The 20,450-nt window shown below is 45.7% G+C and overlaps 1 protein-coding gene across 2 annotated transcripts in view; it reads right to left on the bottom strand.

Moving 5' to 3' along the window:
• The window catches only part of SYNE3 (spectrin repeat containing nuclear envelope family member 3), a 95,142-nt gene that overhangs the window by 31,186 nt on the left and 43,506 nt on the right, over positions 1 to 20,450 (bottom strand). For both annotated transcript variants that reach the window (XM_079947977.1, XM_079947978.1), the window contains exons 7-15: positions 19,489 to 19,833; positions 19,067 to 19,203; positions 14,920 to 15,094; positions 12,806 to 12,988; positions 12,479 to 12,622; positions 10,791 to 10,925; positions 4,824 to 4,985; positions 3,246 to 3,409; positions 969 to 1,092 (exon numbers count right to left, since the gene is read on the bottom strand). In XM_079947977.1, coding sequence (XP_079804103.1) covers positions 969 to 1,092; positions 3,246 to 3,409; positions 4,824 to 4,985; positions 10,791 to 10,925; positions 12,479 to 12,622; positions 12,806 to 12,988; positions 14,920 to 15,094; positions 19,067 to 19,203; positions 19,489 to 19,833 — 1,569 coding nt within the window. The remainder of the gene's footprint in view (positions 1 to 968; positions 1,093 to 3,245; positions 3,410 to 4,823; positions 4,986 to 10,790; positions 10,926 to 12,478; positions 12,623 to 12,805; positions 12,989 to 14,919; positions 15,095 to 19,066; positions 19,204 to 19,488; positions 19,834 to 20,450) is intronic.

The raw sequence follows: 20,450 nt of genomic DNA, 5'->3' as shown, positions 1-20,450 counted from the left end.
GTAGGTAGAAGTTGGGAGTTTATGAGACTAGATTTGAGCTCCAGCACCCATCGTGTTGGAGCTATGCCACTGCGTACAGGAAAATCCACCTCTTCGTATTCCCTCCTTGGTGAAAGGGCCAACGCTCAGTGGTAGAGCAGCTGCTTTGTTTGCAGAAAGTTCAATCCCAGATATCTCCAGGTACTGTTGGGAAAGACTCCAACCTGAAACCTGGAAAGCTGCTGTCGGTCAGTGTGGACATTACTGAGCTTGATGGACCAATGGACTGACTCAAATTAAGGCAGCTTCCTATGTTCGCAGTACAATGCAAAAGAGAAGACCTTTGAGCTGGCAGCTAAATATCAGTTCCACACTGGCAACCGGACAGCATCTGCCACTGTAACTGTGAGCAAACAGGCCAGTTTAGGGGGTGCAGCAGAGCAGCTTTTGTGGTAGACCTGAGTTTGTGAAACACACACACACACACACCGTTCTCCCTACCAAGCATCAGTTGGGCAAAGCAAAAATAACAGACAGAAGAGCCCAGTTCATATTGCATACACTGAACGGAGATAGTTAGCATCCTACACGGGTACAAATCTACAATGCGCTTCCTGACAAAGGCAAATCTGAGTCAATCTGATTTCCACCCTCAGAAGTTGGTGAGAACTATAGCAGGGTTTCCCAATCTTGGGTCTCCAGCAGATTTTGGACTACAACTCCCATCATCTCTAGCTAGCAGGACTAGTGGTTAGGGATGATGGGAAATGTAGTTCAACAGCAGCTGGAGACCCAAGTTTGAGAAACCCTGACCTAGTGTTTGGAGAAGCAAGGGAACACAAGGGAACACAGCGCTCTGGCTGAAACAGGTTCTCACCTTTATGACCCCAGCTGTGAAATTACTACAGAGGCTCAGACCCATTCCTTTGCCAGCCCTGTTGCACAAAACTTAAGTCATAGCAAAAAGGTGACTGAAATGCTTTTCTCACCCAGGAGTGGTTGAGATCTTCTGTAGAGCGAATGGCAAAACCATGGGATGACAGGTTGGCTGAAAAGTTTGTTTTCTTGCCGGCATCTACCGTTGTCCTGTTTGGGTAGATTTTCTGGAGGAGACTATGGTTAAACCGAAGAAGGGGAGGGGAGAGGAGAGATAGTTAAGCTAAGGCTTGTAACATTTATAAAACTCCACTGCCTCCCTTATTCATCCTGGGACTACCAACTAAACCGTTAAGCTTACTAAAGATTCCTATGGGCTACATAGTGTGTTGAAGCTGTGGCCGATATTGTCATGAGCCCTGAGCTGGTGTCCTTGAGGGAGCAGTCAGATGAGAAGGAGGGATGGAAGAAGCATGGAGTAGTTAGAACCCTCCCAATCCACTCCAGAAGGATAGGAGAACCCCGAGATGAGTGCACAGGGGGAGGAGAGGGGGAGACCATTCTGTCTGGCAAGCAGAAATTCTTGCACTGGGAACGACCAGAAGAGTGAGGCATTAAATCCCTGCCTTCATCTTGATTCATGGATGACCTTGCTTGGATAAGCTTTCTCTGACGTTCTCTAGCAACTGAACCACTAGCTCCCAAACAGCACAAGCACAGCAGCATCACAGGACGAAGCACAGATGTAAAAGATACCGTGACAAGTTCCTGCCAGTGGGTTTTATTTATTCTCCCTGGACATGGTCTTGCCGTTTTAAGGCCACTTTTTAAATGGATCGTTACTTTCCAGGGGATTGTTCTAGCAGAGCGCTCCTAGCTGCGATTAGGAAACGGTTACAATCCGCGGCTGGTTTCTGAACTGATGAGGAAACCTGACAGGCTCAGGAGGTGGGGAAAGAAAGAGCTACTTAGATTGGAAAGTGTGGGGTGGGGGGTGGGGGGTAGAAGTCTGGGCAAAGGAGAAAAGCATACAACTTGCCAGGAAAGTTAAAGGAAAGGGGGCGAAAGCTCAAATTCCCAGAACCCCACAGTGATTCATAAAGACTTAGATGGTATTATTCAGCAGCATTGGGAAAGATCTAAAAATTAATGCTGAATTATTGGAGCTTAAGTGATTAAATATTGGAGCAGAAACACACACACAGAAAAGGGTTAAGTATGGGAAGATCATTTAAGTTTATGGCTATGTACACGGTATGCATTATTATTAATAATAATCAGTGCTTTTTTTCTAAAAAAAATGTTTAGGGGTACTCTCATTTTCCTACTCATTGAAATACTGCCCCTCAACGAGGCCAGATTCACAAAATGTTTAGGGTATGTGTACCCCTGCGTCCCTCCAGGAAAAAGCACTGTTAACAATAATAATGATAATGATGATAATAATAATTTGTGCCCTGCCCCAGAAACTTTGGGTGGCTTCCAACATATATAAAAACATACCGGTAATATACTTAAAGCATACGTTCCCCCGAGCCAAAGAACCCTGGGAATTGTAGCTCTGAGAGGGAAAAACTACAGTTCCTTAGATTTGTGGGAGTGTGGGAAAATGTACTTTAAATGTACCTTATGAAAACAGAAACGTCTCTCTACTTTGGAAAATAAAAAGGGCCTATTGGAAGAGAACTGGTTCCTGCTTGTAGGCTTCCATAGAGCACAAACGCTGCTGGGTTCCTTTGTTACCAAGATACAGCTTTATAAACTGTGGGGTGCATTTAGATAAACAGTTTAACCACACTAGAACCACTGCTGCAGCATTTTGGAGCTTTCATGCAGCAGTTACTCAGAAAGGAAGCCACTCTGCCTGCTGCTTCCTGTGCCGTGTCTATATCAGAACTGTTACTTAAGCACTTGCTGAGTAGCCATGGGCAACATGGCATTGCCGGCAGGTGAATGAACAGGCTGGTGGAGGAGGAACAGAGTTCTCCATCGCTCCTCTGCAACTAGAAAAAGAAACTGAGCCGAGTGGCAGAGGAGGGAAGCCTCTGCCACAGCCAGCAACTTTTGCAGGCTAGTAACTTTAGTGGGCTTATTTGCAAGGCTGAACAACATTGCCAAATGAGGATCAGCAGGCCTCAAACTGGAAATGCTACCTAAGGGCATAAGAAGAGCCTTGCTGGAACGACTCAAAGGCTAATAGGTCTAGCATTCTGTTCTCACGCTAACAAAGCAGTTGCCTCTTGGAAGCCCACAAACCACACAGACCTTTCAAAGTGTTGAGAAAATGGGAGCTAATAACGCAACCACGGCTTTGCTTGCCCTTTCACTCCGTCCACCCTCTGTGCCAGCCAACTTGGAGTGCAAAACATCAGAACTGCCTATCTGCCTACCTTGACATCATGTCTTCAAGAGACTCAAAAGATTCCTTTAGCCTCTTCACTTTGGTTCGGATGTTCTCAGCACCTTCCAACGAAGAGTTTTCTGCCACCAGCTGCCCGTGGGCTTCAGTGAGGTGCAGCTGAATCTCTCTGTCTGGAAACTCACTTTGTAGCCCCTGAAAGGCACAAGGCACAACACGCAGAATCATGTAGATGCCACTAAAGTATCTCTCCATCAACGCTGAGCCGGACAAGCATATTGGCAAGGGAGCTGCAGCAATGGCTTGCCTCTCCAAAAGGGTATGGAAGAATGTGATGCTAATGTCCAACACCAAGATGAAGGTCTACCAGGCTTGCGTCTTGAGCATGCTGCTTTATGGAAGTGAGTCATGGGCAACTTACACCCACCAGGAGTGATGCCTCCACGCCTTCCATATGTACTGTGTCAGGAAGATTTGGGGCATCATATAGCAGGAAAGTGTCTCAAACAAAGGCGTGGTCTCCCAAGCCCACATTCTGCACTCCTGTCTCAGCAACATCTACGCTGGCTTGGTCATGTCCACAGAATGGAAGATGGCAGGATCCCCAAGGATGTGCTCTACGGGGAGCTGGCTTCCAGCACTAGGCCCGGTGGTAGACCAGCTCTGCATTACAAAGATGTCTGCAAACGTGGCATGAAGACTGGCAACATTAACCCCACCCTATGGGAATCCTTGCAGACAACCACAGTGCCATGGAACAGACAGACAGGCTGTGCATCCATAGCAGTGAACAGAGGAGGAATTGCCACTGGGAGGAGCACAGAGAGAAAAAACGCCATGCAGCAGCACAACTGGATGCCTTCATCTGCCCCAGATGCAACAAAACATGTCTCTCCAGAATCAGTCTCTACAGGTACAGCAGACGCTGTAACTCGACAACAGATGGATGCTAACAGTCTATGCACAGGTGATGCTTTTGTAAATGGAAACAGAAGAGGACCCCAAGCTAGATCACCCATGGATCCATCTGTACCCGGGATGGGGAACCCCTTTCAGCTGTGTTTCCTTGAGGACAACATTTTAGGGGTGCAAGGTTGGTTGGAAATGCCAGCCAGAGGCAAAGGTGGGTGTGGGTCAATGGATTTAATTCTTTGTTTTGTACAGCAGGTTACATTTCAGTCATGCAAAAGTCAAGGGCTTCTGCACACACATTCACACTTCTCCACCCTTTCCTCCAAGAAGCAAGAGCCTTTATCACTTGAGAAGGGCACAGAGCAAGGGCTGGTGGGAAGTGTGGCTTGGCAAGCGTGTGACTGAGGAAGGGATGTGATCTGGAGGCAGTCCCAAGGGCCAGACCGAGAAGCTTGGAGGGCCACATTAGGCCCTGTGCCTGAGGTTCCTCACCCTCATTCTAAACCAAGGATAGGGAACCTGTGGCCCTCCAGATGTCGATGGACTACAATATTCTCCACCCATGACCATTTGCCATGCTGGCTAGGGCTGATGGGAGTTGTAGTCAGAAACACCTGGAGGACACCAGGTGGGGGCAGGCGGATTTGCCACCTGCACAGCATGGTCATGACATCACAAGGAAATAAATGGTCCTCACCTCCAAGTCCAAAGCCCTGTTGTTCGTTTTCCACCCTCCGTTGCCATCCTGATAGGACTCCAACTTCTGCTTGGTCACCGTCAGCCACTGCAGGAGATCTGACGATTTGTCATTAAATGTCCAGTGGACTTGGACGTGGTGCTTGCTCTGGGCTGTCATGTTCTACAAAGAACATCAGGGAGAACCACATCAGTAATCAGTCACAACAGAGATATCTTTATTGGCCCTCCTTGTTATCTCCTAGTGAGCAAGGATGGTGCCTTAGGCCTCCCTGCATACTGCACAGTCCTGGGCTGCAACGCAGCTCCAGGTTTCATTCTGACACTCCTTGAGATGGGGGAGAAATTTGATTTGATGATTTTAAAACCACATGCATCAAACCAGCACTTTCTAAAATGATATGAGAACCAAAACACAGTTGAGCCATCCTTCAAAATAATCCACACTTATCCAGATTTTGCAACGCAATTTGCCAACAAAACAATGTTTATGAAAATGCAGATTTTAGGAGAAAACGTGCATAAAAATGAAGATGTAATTGAAAGTAACATACAAAAATTCATTGCATTAGGAGAAAATGTTTGTGCACACGGGTTTGTTTATTTGGAGAAATTTGTGCTAAAATGCCTGCTTAGAGTGGTGTGATACTGCTTTAAATGTATAGTGCAGGTGGAGCCTTATTTGCAGTCCTATATACACTCACATTGCAATAAGTCACATTGAACTCAACAGTACTTTTTTCAGAGTAGACATGAGTACAATTGCACTGCAAGTTGGTGGCAGGAGCAAACCTTTTCCATAAATGAAAAATGAGGGTAGATAGCAGACCAAAGTAACATCTGCATCAGCAGTAAAATGAGAGCTTTCTTTAACCAGCACGCAATTAAAAGAACCCTTGCATATTTAAAGCTAGCCACACGGTGGTGTTCTAGGAATAAAAATGCACCATGCAAGTGTATCGCTGGGGATGAGGGAGAACTTGCTTGGTTTTCACAGTGGACTTGACCTGAGCTGATGCTCTCAAATGTATTTGTGGATTAGAACGCAACTCCAGGTCAGATTATGCCCTTCTCAGGATATTGCAGTTCATTTTGGGGGTGAATAAGAACTTAAAACATGTGGAAGGTGTATAGAAAATGCACATTTTACTGATGAAAGCACTGGAAAGTTTGGATTTCATACTAGAAGTGTGCATAAGATGTGTACAAAATGCATACAATGGGTTTGAACAGGCCTATGGCTGAGTGACAGCGAGACCAGAATGGAATGGAATTGGTTGCTCAGCCCATCCTTACATTTATTTATATTTCTGATGAAGTAGGATGCAGCACAGGAAATATATACAGTGGTGCCTAAGGTTAAGAACTTAATTCGTTCTGGAGGTCTGTTCTTAACCTGAAACTGTTCTTAACCTGAACCACCACTTTAGCTAATGGGGCCTCCCACTGCTGCTGCGCCACCGGAGCATGATTTCTGTTCTCATCCTGAAGCAAAGTTCTAAACCCAAGGTAATATTTCTGGGTTAGCGGGGTCTGTAACCTGAAGTGTATGTAACCTGAAGCGTATGCAGCCCGAGGTACCACTGTGTGTGTGTGTGTGTGTGTGTGTGTGTGTGTGTGTATATGAACTATGAACCATGAACTATGCCGAGCAGGGCACCCAAGATGAACAGGTCATAGTGGAGAGTTTTGACCAAACGTGATCCACCTGGAGGAGGAACCGGCAAGCCACTCCAGTATCCCTGCCAAGAAAACTCCATGGACAAAGACAACAGGCATATAAAAGTTATGACGCTGGAAGATGAGCCCCTCAGGTCAGAAGGCATCCAACATGCTACTGGGGAAGAGCGGAGGGCAAGTACAAGTAGATCCAGAGCTGATGAAGCGGCTGGGCCAAAGCCGAAAGGACGCTCAGTTGCGGATATGCCTGGAAGCGAAAGGAAAGTCCAATGCTGTAAAGAAAAATATTGCATAGGAACCTGGAATGTAAGAACCATGAACATGGGTAAGTTGGAGGTGGTCAAAAATGAGATGGCAAGAATAAATATTGACATCCTGGGCATCAGTGAACTAAAATGGACGGGAATGGGTGAATTCAGTTTGGATGACCATCATATCTACTACTGTGGGCAAGAAACCCGTAAAAGAAATGGAGTGGCCCTCATAGTCAACAAAAGGGTGGCAAAAGCTGTACTGGGATGCAATCTCAAAAATGATAGAATGATCTCGATACGAATCCAAGGCAGACCTTTTAACATCACAGTAATCCAAGTTTATGCACCAACTACTGGTGCTGAAGAAACTGAAACTGACCAATTCTATGAAGACTTACAACACCTTATAGAAGTGACACCAAAGAAGGATGTTCTTCTCATTATAGGGGATTGGAATGCTAAAGTAGGGAGTCAAGAGATAAAAGGAACAACTGGCAAGTTTGGCCTTGGAGATCAAAACGAAGCAGGGCAAAGGCTAATAGAGTTCTGTCAAGAGAACAAGCTGGTCATCACAAACACGCTTTTCCAACAACACAAGAGACGACTCTACACATGGACATCAGCAGATGGGCAGCATCGAAATCAGATTGATTATATTCTCTGCAGCCAAAGATGGAGAAGCTCTATACAGTCAGCAAAAACAAGACCTGGAGCTGACTGTGGCTCAGATCATCAGCTTCTTATAGCAAAATTCAAGCTTAAACTGAAGAAAGTAGGAAAAACCACTGGGCCGGTAAGATACAATCTAAGTCAAATCCCTTATGAATACACAGTGGAAGTGAGGAACAGGTTTAAGGATTTAGATTTGGTGGACAGAGTGCCTGAAGAACTATGGATGGAGGCTCGTAACATTATACAGGAGGCAGCAACGAAAACCATCCCAATGAAAAGGAAATGCAAGAAAGCAAAGTGGCTGTCCAATGAGGCCTTACAAATAGCGGGGGAGAGAAGGCAAGCAAAATGCAAGGGAGATCGTGAAACATACAGGAAATTGAATGCAGATTTCCAAAGAATAGCAAGGAGAGACAAGAAGACCTTCTTAAACAAGCAATGCAAAGAAATAGAGGAAAGCAATAGAATGGGAAGAACCAGAGATCTGTTCAAGAAAATTGGAGATATGAAAGGAACATTTCGTACAAAGATTTCCATAATAAAGGACAAAAGTGGAAAGGACCTAACAGAAGCAGAAGACATCAAGAAGAGGTGGCAAGAATACACAGAGGAATTATACCAGAAAGAAACGGATGTCTCATTTACCCCAGGTAGTGTGGTTGCTGACCTTGAGCCAGACATCCTGGAGAGTGAAGTCAAATGGGCCTTAGAAAGCACTGCAAATAACAAGGCCAGTGGAAGTGATGGTATTCCAGCTGAACTATTTAAAATTTTAAAAGATGATGCTGTTAAGGTGCTACACTCAATATGCCAGCAAGTTTGGAAAACTCAGCAGTGGCCAGAAGATTGGAGAAGATCAGTCTACATCCCAATCCCAAAGAAGGGCAGTGCCAAAGAATGCTCCAACTATCGCACAATTGCACTAATTTCTCACGCTAGCAAGGTTATGCTTAAAATTCTACAAGGAAGGCTCAAGCAGTATGTGGACCGAGAACTCCCAGAAGTGCAAGCTGGATTTAGAAGAGGCAGAGGAACCAGAGACCAAATTGCAAACATGCGCTGGATTATGGAAAAAGCTAGAGAGTTCCAGAAAGACATTTACTTCTGCTTCATTGACTATGCAAAAGCCTTTGACTGTGTCGACCATGGCAAACTATGGCAAGTTCTTAAAGAAATGGGAGTGCCTGATCACCTCACCTGTCTCCTGAGAAATCTCTATGTGGGACAAGAAGCTACAGTTAGAACTGGATATGGAACAACTGACTGGTTCAAAATTGGGAAAGGAGTACGACAAGGCTGCATTTTGTCTCCCTGCTTATTTAACTTATATGCAGAATTCATCATGCGAAAGGCTGGGCTGGATGAATCCCTAGCCGGAATTAAGATTGCCGGAAGAAATATCAACAACCTCAGATATGCAGATGACACAACCTTGATGGCAGAAAGTGAGGAGGAATTAAAGAACCTTTTATTGAGGGTGAAAGAGGAGAGTGCAAAATATGGTCTGAAGCTCAACATCAAAAAAACGAAGATCATGGCTACTGGTCCCATCACCTCCTGGCAAATAGAAGGGGAAGAAATGGAGGCAGTGAGAGATTTTACTTTCTTGGGCTCCATGATCACTGCAGATGGTGACAGCAGCCACGAAATTAAAAGACGCCTGCTTCTTGGGAGAAGGGCAATGACAGGCCTAGACAGCATCTTGAGAAGTAGAGACATCACCTTGCCAACAAAGGTCCGTATAGTTAAAGCTATGGTTTTCCCAGTAGTGATGTATGGAAGTGAGAGCTGGACCATAAAGAAGGCTGATCGCCGAAGAATTGATGCTTTTGAATTATGGTGCTGGAGGAGACTCTTGAGAGTCCCATGGACTGCAAGAAGATCAAACCTCTCCATTCTGAAGGAAATCAGCCCTGAGTGCTCACTGGAAGGACAGATTGTGAAGCTGAGGCTCCAGTACTTTGGCCACCTCATGAGAAGAGAAGACTCCCTGGAGAAGACCCTGATGTTGGGAAAGATGGAGGGCACAAGGAGAAGGGGGCGACAGAGGACGAGATGGTTGGATAGTGTTTTCGAGGTTACCAGCATGAGTCTGACCAAGCTGCGGGGGGCAGTGGAGGACAGGAGTGCCTGGCGTTCTCTGGTCCATGGGGTCACGAAGAGTCGGACACGACTAAACGACTAAACAACAACAACAACATATATATATATATATATATATATATATATATATATATATATATATATTAAACACACCCATGCACACAGAAATATGTATGTTTTTGTGCTGCAAGGCACACTTTTTTCTTTTCTCAAAGCCACAGACCTAAACAGCCAAACCACCATTCAGGGTAAAAAAAAAAAAAAAAAAAGAGTTCTCATTCATAGTGGTGCTTTTTTTTTTTAAGTCTTCCTAAAAGAGGAGTTTGACATTTACAAGCAACTTTATCCCTCTTGAAAACCCACCCCAAATTTCTGCATTACTGTACATTTTTTATCACCACCTTTAGATTTCGGTTGGCCCATCAAACTAAAATATTGCAGCAAGCTTGTTGTTTCTTTTGAGAACGAGTGTAGACCTTTATTCCCCCACCAACAAATCACTAGACGCTAAATTGATTCGCTATGTTACATAACGCTATTTGTTTCCAGCGGTTATAATCCTCTGGCAATAAACTGTGCGGATGATTTAGTACTAAGATTCTCTGCACAACAATATATAAAGGCCAGATCGATGCCTGAAGTGGCGGAGACACCCCCTCCCCCGAAAGCTTTGGAAAAACACCAAGATGGATTTTTATGTCCCACACATCAGCAGCCTTAAAGTACTGAACAGAGACTTCCAGGTTCACAGCAGTGACAACAAAAAGTTCCATTTTTTAAAGTGTCTTGAGAGTGCATCCCAGACCGCTGTGGAAAGAACTTCCACTGAACTCAGCTAGACTTGCTTTGGATCAAATGTGCATAGAGAATCAGGCTCCCCAGAAGCTAAATATGTGATCTTAAACAGGCAAATGACACTTACTGTTAAATGTGGCTTTGCATTTGTCCTTAAACCACAGCAGAAAGTGTGGAGGCCCAGGCAGGACTTGGCTTGTGGCAGGCATTGTAATGAAAATTGTGCCGCTGCCCCTCGCTACTATTTGCACTAGCGCCAATGAAAATAGCAACTGTGGGGCGGTGGGGGAGGTAAAGCAGTGGTGGGCCACCTTCGGCCAAGGGGCCAAATGAGGCCCTTCAGTCCTCTCCATCTGGCCCTTGAAAGTCTCCCAGAGCCACGCCATTCACTGACCTTGCTTTGCAACCAAAGCGTTTTTGCAAACTATGCCACAAAGCAAAACATTGAGCAAAACCTGATTTACCTCCAGAGACCTCTTCAGTATTTGATAGCTGGAGGAAAGCTGCTTGGTTTTGTTAATCTGCGCTGGGTCGGACTGCGCGAGTTTTTCCAGGTCTTCGATTTGAACAGCGCACTCTGTCATGTCTCCTTGGATGACCTGGAGAAGAAGATTTCACATTGCACAAGTTGCCGCGTGTGAAGTCTCCCTTCCTGGAGATGTTTGCACTGAAAGCATTGGCATCAGGGGGTAGGGCTAGTCGGCAATGTATGGCGGCATCAGGGGGAGGGACTAGTTGGCATTGGGGGTTGGGATTCCCAACCGGCTCTGGTCCCACCCGTTCATGCATAATGCCTGGTGATGATTGTCATCATCATCATCATCATCATTGTCATCATATATTACTTATACCCCACCCATCTGGCCGGGCCTCCCCAGCCACTCTGGGCAGCTCCCAACAGAATATTAAAAACACAATTAAAACATCAAACATTAAAAACGTCCCTAAACAGGGCTGCCTTCAGATGTCTTCTAAAACTCAGATAGTTGTTTATTTCCTTGACATCTGATGGGAGGGCGCCACTACTGAGAAGGCCCTCTGCCTGGTTCCCTGTAACCTCCCTTCTCACAGGGAGGGAACCGCCAGAAGGCCCTTGGAGCTGGACCTCAGTGTCTGGACTAAACGATGGGGGCGGAGACACTCCTTCAGGTATACTGGGCCGAGGCTGTTTAGGGCTTTAAAGGTCAGCACCAACACCTTGAATTGCGCTCAGAAATGTACTGGGAGCTAATATATGTTACATGGGCTCAGCGGCCGCTCCCAGTCACCAGTCTAGCTGCTACCTGAGATCCTTTAAGTGGCAATGCCAAGGATTAAACCAACAGCCTTCTGCAGTCAAAGCAACTGCCCTGCAACTGGGCACATCAGGAAAAAAGCCCCACAGTGAGGATTTTCTGTGTTGTGCCTTTTACATGATGCCATATGCAGAATTGCTCAAACAACAGTACCACCAGCAAACCAAACAAATATGTCAGGAACCTGAATGCCCTAACACGTTCATTAGGGCCGATGAGCACCCATCTCTAACTTTTATTACCACCACCACTCTCCACAGTTCAGCAGCTTAGCATACAATTCAAGCCACATTTTAAACTTCAGAGCTAGTGGCAGAGAGAGCCTGGGAGCTGGGGAAGGGACTGAGGAGTTCTTGTTTAATCACAGCGGTTTTGAACACTGTCACATAGAAGACTCTTCTGTACATTACTATATATGTGTAGGAGAGAATGAGAGCCTTGCAAAGACATCAGAGAAGGTGTGCAGTGGTGCACATACAGAAATGGTACAGAGGTAAGGAAAACTCAGAGTCTCAGCTTTCAAAATGAAGGAATTGCAATTATCCCACCTTTCCTACAAACAGACAGGCTGGTGGACATGCTCTCTCTCTTTTTATCCTCAGAACAACTTTGCAAAGCAGAATAGACACAAGGGAAGAGAGTGATTGGCCCCATGGCTATCCGGTAAGCTCTGTGGCTGAGTAGGGATTTGAACCCAAGTCTCACAACTCCAGGTCCAATGCGCTGACCACTACACTACACGGGATCTCTCACTCCTGTGACTCCACAAAAACACCCTGTGGATTGATGGTGCTCTTTTGCCTTAGTAATGACATCCACCAGAACAGAATTCGTCTGAATAGGAATTGTCCAATTACTTGTAGCCTCTGCAGCCGGGCTTCTTTGCCCGCCAGGTCAGGCAATGGTTCCTTCTCTGCCTCCAACTTGGCTCTGATAGCAGACAATTTCTTCTGCAAAGGCTCGAAGACCGCATCAAAGTCTTTATGCTGAGACACCAAAGCCTAACCGAAGAGAGAGAAGATTGTTTTTTTATTTCACACAGTTTGGCATGATTGCCTTCCGCTACTTACTCTGCCAGACTCACATGAAGGCATACAAGTGTATCAAATAACAAGAGGACTCATGATCCCAAAACGCAGAATTCATCCCGTGGCCTAAGAGCAAAGTCCATAGAAGTGTCTCACCTGCAACCTGATTTTGCTCTGAAGCAGACTTTTGTGCAGGTGTTCCGTTTCCTTTGCGGCATCAGCTGCTTCAGCCAGGAGCGACTTTGCTCTCTCTGCCTCGAAAATGCTGCCCAGGAAATCTTTCTTCATCTGCAACATCATGAGCTGCTCCTTAAAGCGGGAGCTTTCGGCCAGAAATGCCTACAGGGGAGAACACATTTTCACATGAATAATTTGTACCCTGCTTTCCAAAATAACACCAACCCCACCATTAAAGTCCAGCGCATGTCAAAAATGCAGCAATGCACATGAAAATCTGAGAACCTAGCATATAAAAGCCTCCAGGAAATGAAACATTTTCAAAGCCCATCTGAAAACAGGAACAGGCTGGGCAAATCTCTCTGCAGAGAGAATTCCCCAGCTGCGGTGCCAACACCAAAAAGGCCCCGTGTCCTGTGTCCACCAATAAAACCCTTGCTTCCAAGTCCAATGGCATGTGATAGTGAATACCTTTGGTTTGGTATTTTATAACAACTGTTGCTGTTCTTAGCTTGTTTTTAAAACTCCTAAGTTATTGCTTTAACTTACATGGGTTGCCACCGTGAGCTCACTGAGAAAAGGTGATAGTATAAATGTTCTCAATGGTGACTGGCCAGAAAGCAGAGCTCTCAGATCTCAATATCAGGGACTGGGTAGATTTGTACTAGTTGGGGTGAAAAAATGCTACTGGCTATGGAATCTATGTTCTGTCTCCAACCGTTGAAGGAAGCAGAATACCACTTTCTGGGAACTGCAAGTAGGGAGAGCACTGCTGCATACAGATTCTGCTTGCAGGTTTGGTTGGCCACTGCGAGAATAGGATGTTGGGAATGGATGGTCCTTTGGCCTGATCTGGTAGGGAATTTTTGCTCTTATGTGCACACACCAGTAACCTGGCCCCAGGCTGTTTAAGGTTTTAAATCTTCTATAGCTTTCAAACTGTGGCCTGGGATTCTTGGTTTGTTTATGAGAGATAGCTTGGTGAGAAGATCATAGCGATGGGAATTCTTCCCCAAAAGACAACTTGTCCACCTCTAACCACCTTCATGGTGACCCAGAAACCACAACTAATCCAGAATGCGGAAGCTAGACTGGTGACTAGGTGTGGCCACCGAGACCATATAACACTGGTCCTGAAAAACCTACATTGGCTCCCAGTACGTTTCCGAGCACAATTCAAAGTGTTGGTGCTGACCTTTAAAGACCTAAACGGCCTCGACCCAGTATACCTGAAGGAGTGTCTCCACCTCCATTGTTCTGCCCGGACACTGAGGTCCAGCGCTGAGTGCCTTCTGATGGTTCCCTCACTGCGAGAAGTGAGGTTACAGGGAACCAGGCAGAGGGCCTTCTTGGTAGTGGCACCTGCCCTGTGGAACGCCCTCCCATCAGATATCAATGAAATAAGCAACTATCAGACTTTTGGAAGACATCTAAAGGCAACCCTGTTTAGGGAAGTTTTTAATGTTTGATGTTGTAGCGTGTTTTTAAAATTCTGTTGGGAGCTGCCCAGAGTGGCTGGGGAAACCCAGCCAGATGGGTGGGGCATAAATAAATAAATTGTTGTTGTTGTTGTTGTTGTTGTTATTCCTCACTGATAGATTCTGCTGACTTGGGGAGAAAGGGAGCTGTGTTTCCATGCACAGAACTTAGGGCTCTTCGCTGCATCCAGATCTTATCATTACTGTCAGTAATGACAGCCATTACTGTGGGTTGAAAACAAACGGGGTTGTTTTGCTGCACATTTTAATCATGGCCATTTATATTTTTATGTTTTAATGGGACTATTTCATTGCATTTTAATTATGGTGCGTTTTTAATTGTTCTGTATTTTAACAACATTGGGCAGTTGGTTTTATGTTTCGCGAAATGGCTTGGGAGCCATCCGGGAATTAAGCAGCATGTAATTATTTAATAATAAATGTTGTTTCCTATAGTAACAGAGAAGCCTTCCTTTAACGGGGGCTGCCCAGTGGTTGCAGAAACATCAGTGTCATGTCTCCTTGTCAGCAAATTATTTGTGTGTGTGTGAACACAAACAGGTTCTGTGCTTGACCAAGTTTTAGGCTTTCAAGAACTGCAGAGAATCTTGTCACCTCTATCTGATGCAGAAAAGCATCTGTCAAGGCCGGGTCAGAGACATTTGCCGCAGTGTCTAGGAGCCTCTGAGCCGATGGCTTCCACAGCTGGAACTCTCTCACGGGGTTTTGAAAGCGTTGCCTCAGTTCCGTCTCAGTCTCGGTGCTCATTTTAAAGGTCTTCTGCTTCAGGCTGCAAAAACAGACATAGAACTACTGTTATGAACTCAGCTGAATAGGATCCAAAATGCAGCAATCTGATTGGTCCTAGAACAATAAGATTCAGAATGCAGCAGTCTGACTGGTCCACAGGAGCCACCCAATCCAGCTCCAGGTAGAAGTGAATCTGCAACCTGATTGGTCTACAGGAGAATCCCAGAACTATCCAATCACGTGGGACCAATTGTGTAAATAATGTATATAAACAGACATTCTGGGGGAAATTCCATTCCTCCTCACCACTATGAGCTGAATAAAGAGCATGACATCCACTCTCAATTCTGAGTATATTTCAACTATGCTACAAAGCTGAAGGAGAGAGAGGGAGAGGGAGAGGGAGAGGGAGAGGGAGAGGGAGAGGGAGAGAGAGGGAGAAAGGCCTGGCTTTTCCTTTACATTGGAAGCCAAATGGTCAATGCCCTCTGTGCTTTGCTTTTTTGACACAAGGCAGTTCAGTCTCTGCTTCATAATAAACCCATTTTCTTGCTTCCGGGCAGCTGCCTCTGCTACTCAGAGGAACAACAAAACCTTTTTTACTTTATTTTTAAGATACCAAGATGCCAAGATGCACATTCCTTCCTGGTGCACCTGCCGTATGGAATTGCCATAAGCGGGCCTGTGCAACTAGAACAAAGATCACTCGAGACAGACCACTGGTTCGCCTACCACAGCATTGTCTACATGGAGAACAGCTGCATCAGGCCCATCATCCTGTTCTCACAGCAGCCAACTAGATGCCTGTGGGAAGCCTGTAAGCAGAAAATGAGTGCAACAGCGCTCTGCCCACCTGCGATTCCCAGCAACAGGAATTCAGAAGGATAAAGCCTCTGGCAGTGGAGGCAGAGCACAACCATCATGGCTAGTACTGTCTGGCAGTGGCTCTCAAGGGTTACAGTAAGAGGTCCCTCCCAGCCCTGTCTGGAGATGCTGGAGATTGAATCCGGAATCTTCTGCATGCCTAGCAGGTGCTCCAGCACTGAGCTATGCCCCTCCCCCTCCGACCTAGACAGGCAGAAACCAGCAACGACTTCCCCAAATAAGAATCTACTTGCTGCTTTACAAACACTTGGCAAAACACTTTTTTCTAGCTGGATGGAACCTGGCCAGATGCAGCTGCCAATCTTAATGGAGAAACATCTTTGGAGAAAACATCTCCTGGGTGTTAATTCTCCCTGAGAGAAACCTTTTGTTTTAGCTAAACTAGAGACAGTGAGGAGTTTTCATCTCACTTGACACCGCACAGCAACATTCTCATTTCCCTTTGTATACAATAAGAGGAGGTTGCCCTCAAACTAGTTTTGGAGGATGAGAGGCCCTGCGACAACTACCTTTGCTGTTCTTCCGCTTCTGCCCCTTAAGGATTTGCCACTTCCTGCAAAGCAGCGAGCTGGCAGCAATCTGTTTTTTCTGCGTTGGCAAACGTTGGGAGTTTTCTTTTTCCTTGCTACTCCTCATTGGAAAGCATCCCAGACTTGCTTCCTAAAATCTGAACTGCCTTCTTGAAACGACCCATTTAATATAGACAAACCTCTTTCAGCTTGCCAGCGTGCTCTGCACTTGACATAAGGAAGACAGCTTTTCAGACGCAAACAAAATTAACTGCGCCTTTGCGAAACCGACGATCTTTCCTCCAAGTATGGAAAGGTGTGGGCTATATGCTCGTCACTTCCTGATTCCAGTTAGCCTGGAAGTGCAAGTCTTTTGCCAAAGCTCAGGGGGAGAGGGAGAGGGAGAGGGAGGGAGAGAGAGAGGCTGGATTTCCTATCCCAACTGAATGTAAGTAGGAAACAGGAGGTTGGCTGTTAGAAACTGGCAGGATAGGTGTACCCAAAAATCTACGACGGGAAAGAAATTAGCCCAGCAAAACTGGAGAGAAGGGCCATGCCTAGCAATTCACTACTGTTACTGCTACCTCTGTACTGTCTGTCTTCAAGCACGGCAAACAAGGCACAGAACATTTCAAGATAAGGATCCGAAGTATAAATGGGCAGCCCTAACCTAGAGACTAACAGCACTAAAAGTGACCTACAGAGCAAGCTGGCTCTTAGGACAGATGTCACCCAGGCAAGCAGGAGAAGTGGTTTTGCTCAACTTTCAAAGCAGACTGCCAACACCGACATTCAGAATAGACAGGAAGGAGGGCAGGGTGCCATGCAAGGTAGCGAGAGGAGAAGCATCCTTCTTCCCACCCTCCCTTGCCACAGGAACAAATGATGTGATTTAAAACTGGCTGCCTACAGACTACTGAGCTAGGTTCAAGGCCTTAGTTTTAATTTGCAAAGCCCTGAACAACTTAGGTCCAGGTTATTGCAGGGACTTTCTAAGCACTTATATCTCAGCACCATTGCTGAGATCGTCTGTAGGAGCTTCGGTGTTTGCCTCCGAAGTTTTTATTTATTAATTATTATTATTATTACTTTTTAAAATTGATATACCACTTGATTATAGGGTGGAAGAATCCTCAATTGACACCAACACAAAACTGAGCCATTCAGCGCCATTGCCTATTCCTGTGGAAAACCCTTCCAGCAGAGATTCAGCAGGTGCTCTCTCCATTTACTTTAAAAGGTTGGTGGGGAAAAATTCCTTGCTGCCAGGCTTATACAGACAAGTAAGCTGGGGGGGGGGGTACATTTCCCACAATAGTCAGCTGGTGATCTGCTTTAATATTTGTGTGATTCCTATTATAGTTTAACCGCTTTGATATTTTAAAATGAAACGACAGTCTGTTTCGGCACTAATGGCAGGTGAGCTGGCTTAAGCAGCAGTAGATGGGAAGATACTATACCCTAAGTCAGACCACTGGTCTTTCCAGCTTCACATCGTCTACATTTACTGCCATTGGCTGTGCTGGATTTTAGACAGGGGTGTTTGTGAGTCTTTCTCACAACTAGATGCTGCTGATGTGCTCCAGCACCAGAACACCGATTAGTAAGTTTGGAAAAGACCAAAAGGCTTATTTGGGTCACATCCCAGGTATGTGGCAGAACCACCCAGTACTTCAAGGAAGGACCAGAGCTTAGTGAGAGAGCAATTTGCTTTGCAGGCCCAAGATTTCTTCCCTTGCATCTCCACACAGGGCTGAGAAGACCCTTTCCGAAATCCTGGTGAGGTGCTGCCATAAGACCTATATTATCCAATAAACATTTAAGGGTCAGCAGCTAAAGGAAGACTCTTGCCACCAACACTTTCCCCATGTATCCAATAATGGGATCTCCCACTTCACCTCTTTCTGCTACAGAGATGGACACAAGGACAATGGTCCATCGACTATTGCATCCTGTTCTCACAGTGGCTGAGCAGATGCCTCTGGGAAGCTTGCAAGCTAGACATGAACGCAACATCACTCTGCCCACCTGTGAGTCTCAACAAGTGGTATTCAGAGGCATAACACCCAAGGCAGTGGAGATGGAGCATAGTGAATATATTGCGCTAGATGACCCAATGGACTGACTTGGTACAGCATAGCTTTGCATGAATATCCCACCAAACAGAGCCAGATGTGAAATAGTGATCCAAGACATTTTGCTGCCTGGATAGAAGCCAAATGGTTCGCCTCCCCCCTCCCCCATCCTGTATACCTGAAGGAGCGTCTCCACGCCCATCATTCAGCCCAGACACTGAGATCCAGCACCGAGGGCCTTCTGGCAGTTCCCTCATTGCGAGAAATAAGGTTACAGGGAACCAGACAGAGGGCCTTCTCGGTAGTGGCACCCACCCTGTGGAACATGCTCCCTTCAGATGTGAAGGAACTAAGTAGCTATCCTGTCTTTAAAATACATCTGAAGGCAGCCCTGTTCAGGGAAGTTTTTAATATTTAACGCTGTATTGTTTTTAATACTTGACTGGGAGCCGCCCAGAGTGGCTGGGGAAATACCAACTCTTCTCAGGTATAGTTTATTTTCAACGGCTATTTGTTCCTGTCCTCCTCGTTCCCCCCAAATACCTTTGATATTCCCGTATTAGGCCTATCATGCTTTCGGAAAGTGCTTGCGTGTCTTGCGAAAACCTGAACAAATCCTTCAGCTGAGCCTTCAGTCTCTCAACCTTTGATTCCTCTGCTGCGAGAGTTGCCTTTGCTGCCTTAAAACACAAAGGTATTATGATTTAAAATGCACACACACATATCAAATCAATTTATCTTACTGGGCACATGTGCATATATTTTTATTCTGCATTTATCTAGAAAAAGGCAATTTTCTTGTTCCAGATTGCTTCCCTATTGCTCTTAAAATTCCCTGAGCAAAACAAGTTTGCATACTTCAATCACATGGGTATGTATAAGTGTAGATAAGAAAGGCCGGCAGGATAATACAGACTTAACAATTTCCTTGTTCCCTGTCTGTCCCTGACAAAATAATCACTCACCATGAATTTTCTCCACAGAGTGATTAAGTCTTCGTCGCCTCTCACTCTGTCATCTGATTCAAAGGTGCTTCCTAATCTCTTCAGGCTTTTACGGAAGTCCTGGACCTCGCCTTCCAAGAGCCTGGCTTGCGAATGATAGGCGTTTTCAGATTTAAGGCTCTTCAGCAGCCTCTCTTCTTCCTCAGCGCTGACCACCTTCAGCTTCTCCAGGGCTTTCTTCAGATCCTCAAGCTCCTCTTTCAACTTCTCGGCTCCCAGCGGGGAGGTGTTCTGCATCACACCTGTAGACTGAGCTTCAAGATGTCGCCATTTCTTTTCCCCACTCTTCACATCTTTGGCAATGTCCTACAGGAGAAAGGGGTTCAGAAAGAGTTACATAGAGGGACAAGGTTGCTACTAGGACATCCCAGGACTACTTGGACTAGATGAACCTTGGGAGTTGCTTCCAACTCTACAATTCTACTACTACTACTCAGGTACATAGGAAACTGCATCGTTCTGAGTCTGACCCATTGGCCCATCCAGCTCAGAACTTTCTGTCTGTGGATCTCCAGGGTTTCAGGCAGGAGTCCCTACCTGAAGAAGCCAGGACTGAACCCAGGACCTTCTGCATGCAAGGCTCTACCCACTGAGCTATGGCCCTTCCCCAAATAATGCTAATAAATATTTCGTTTTAAATGCTCTTCCTCCCAGAGTTGTCAATTCCCAATTTTAAAAAAATACCTAGAGCACTTCCAGGTTGTTGCTATTTTTTGGCTGTGATTCAATCGCATACCAGCAAATTCAGGTTGTGCAAGTATGGCTGACCGAGAAGTCTTGTGCAACAAACCCACTTCCCCAAAAACTTGGACGTTTTGCTCTGAGGAAAGTGTGGGATAACTCTTGCTTTGACGCAACACCATCTAACCTGCCCGCAAACAAACCAGAATAGGTGCCCGTTACATAGTCAGCTTTGTCTTATC

The sequence above is a fragment of the Podarcis cretensis genome (genome assembly GCF_951804945.1).
Source record: "Podarcis cretensis genome assembly, chromosome: 1".
NCBI classification, from domain to species: Eukaryota; Metazoa; Chordata; class Lepidosauria; order Squamata; family Lacertidae; genus Podarcis; species Podarcis cretensis.
Note: the sequence above shows the minus strand (reverse complement) of the source record. Positions and strands in the feature narration are given on the sequence as shown.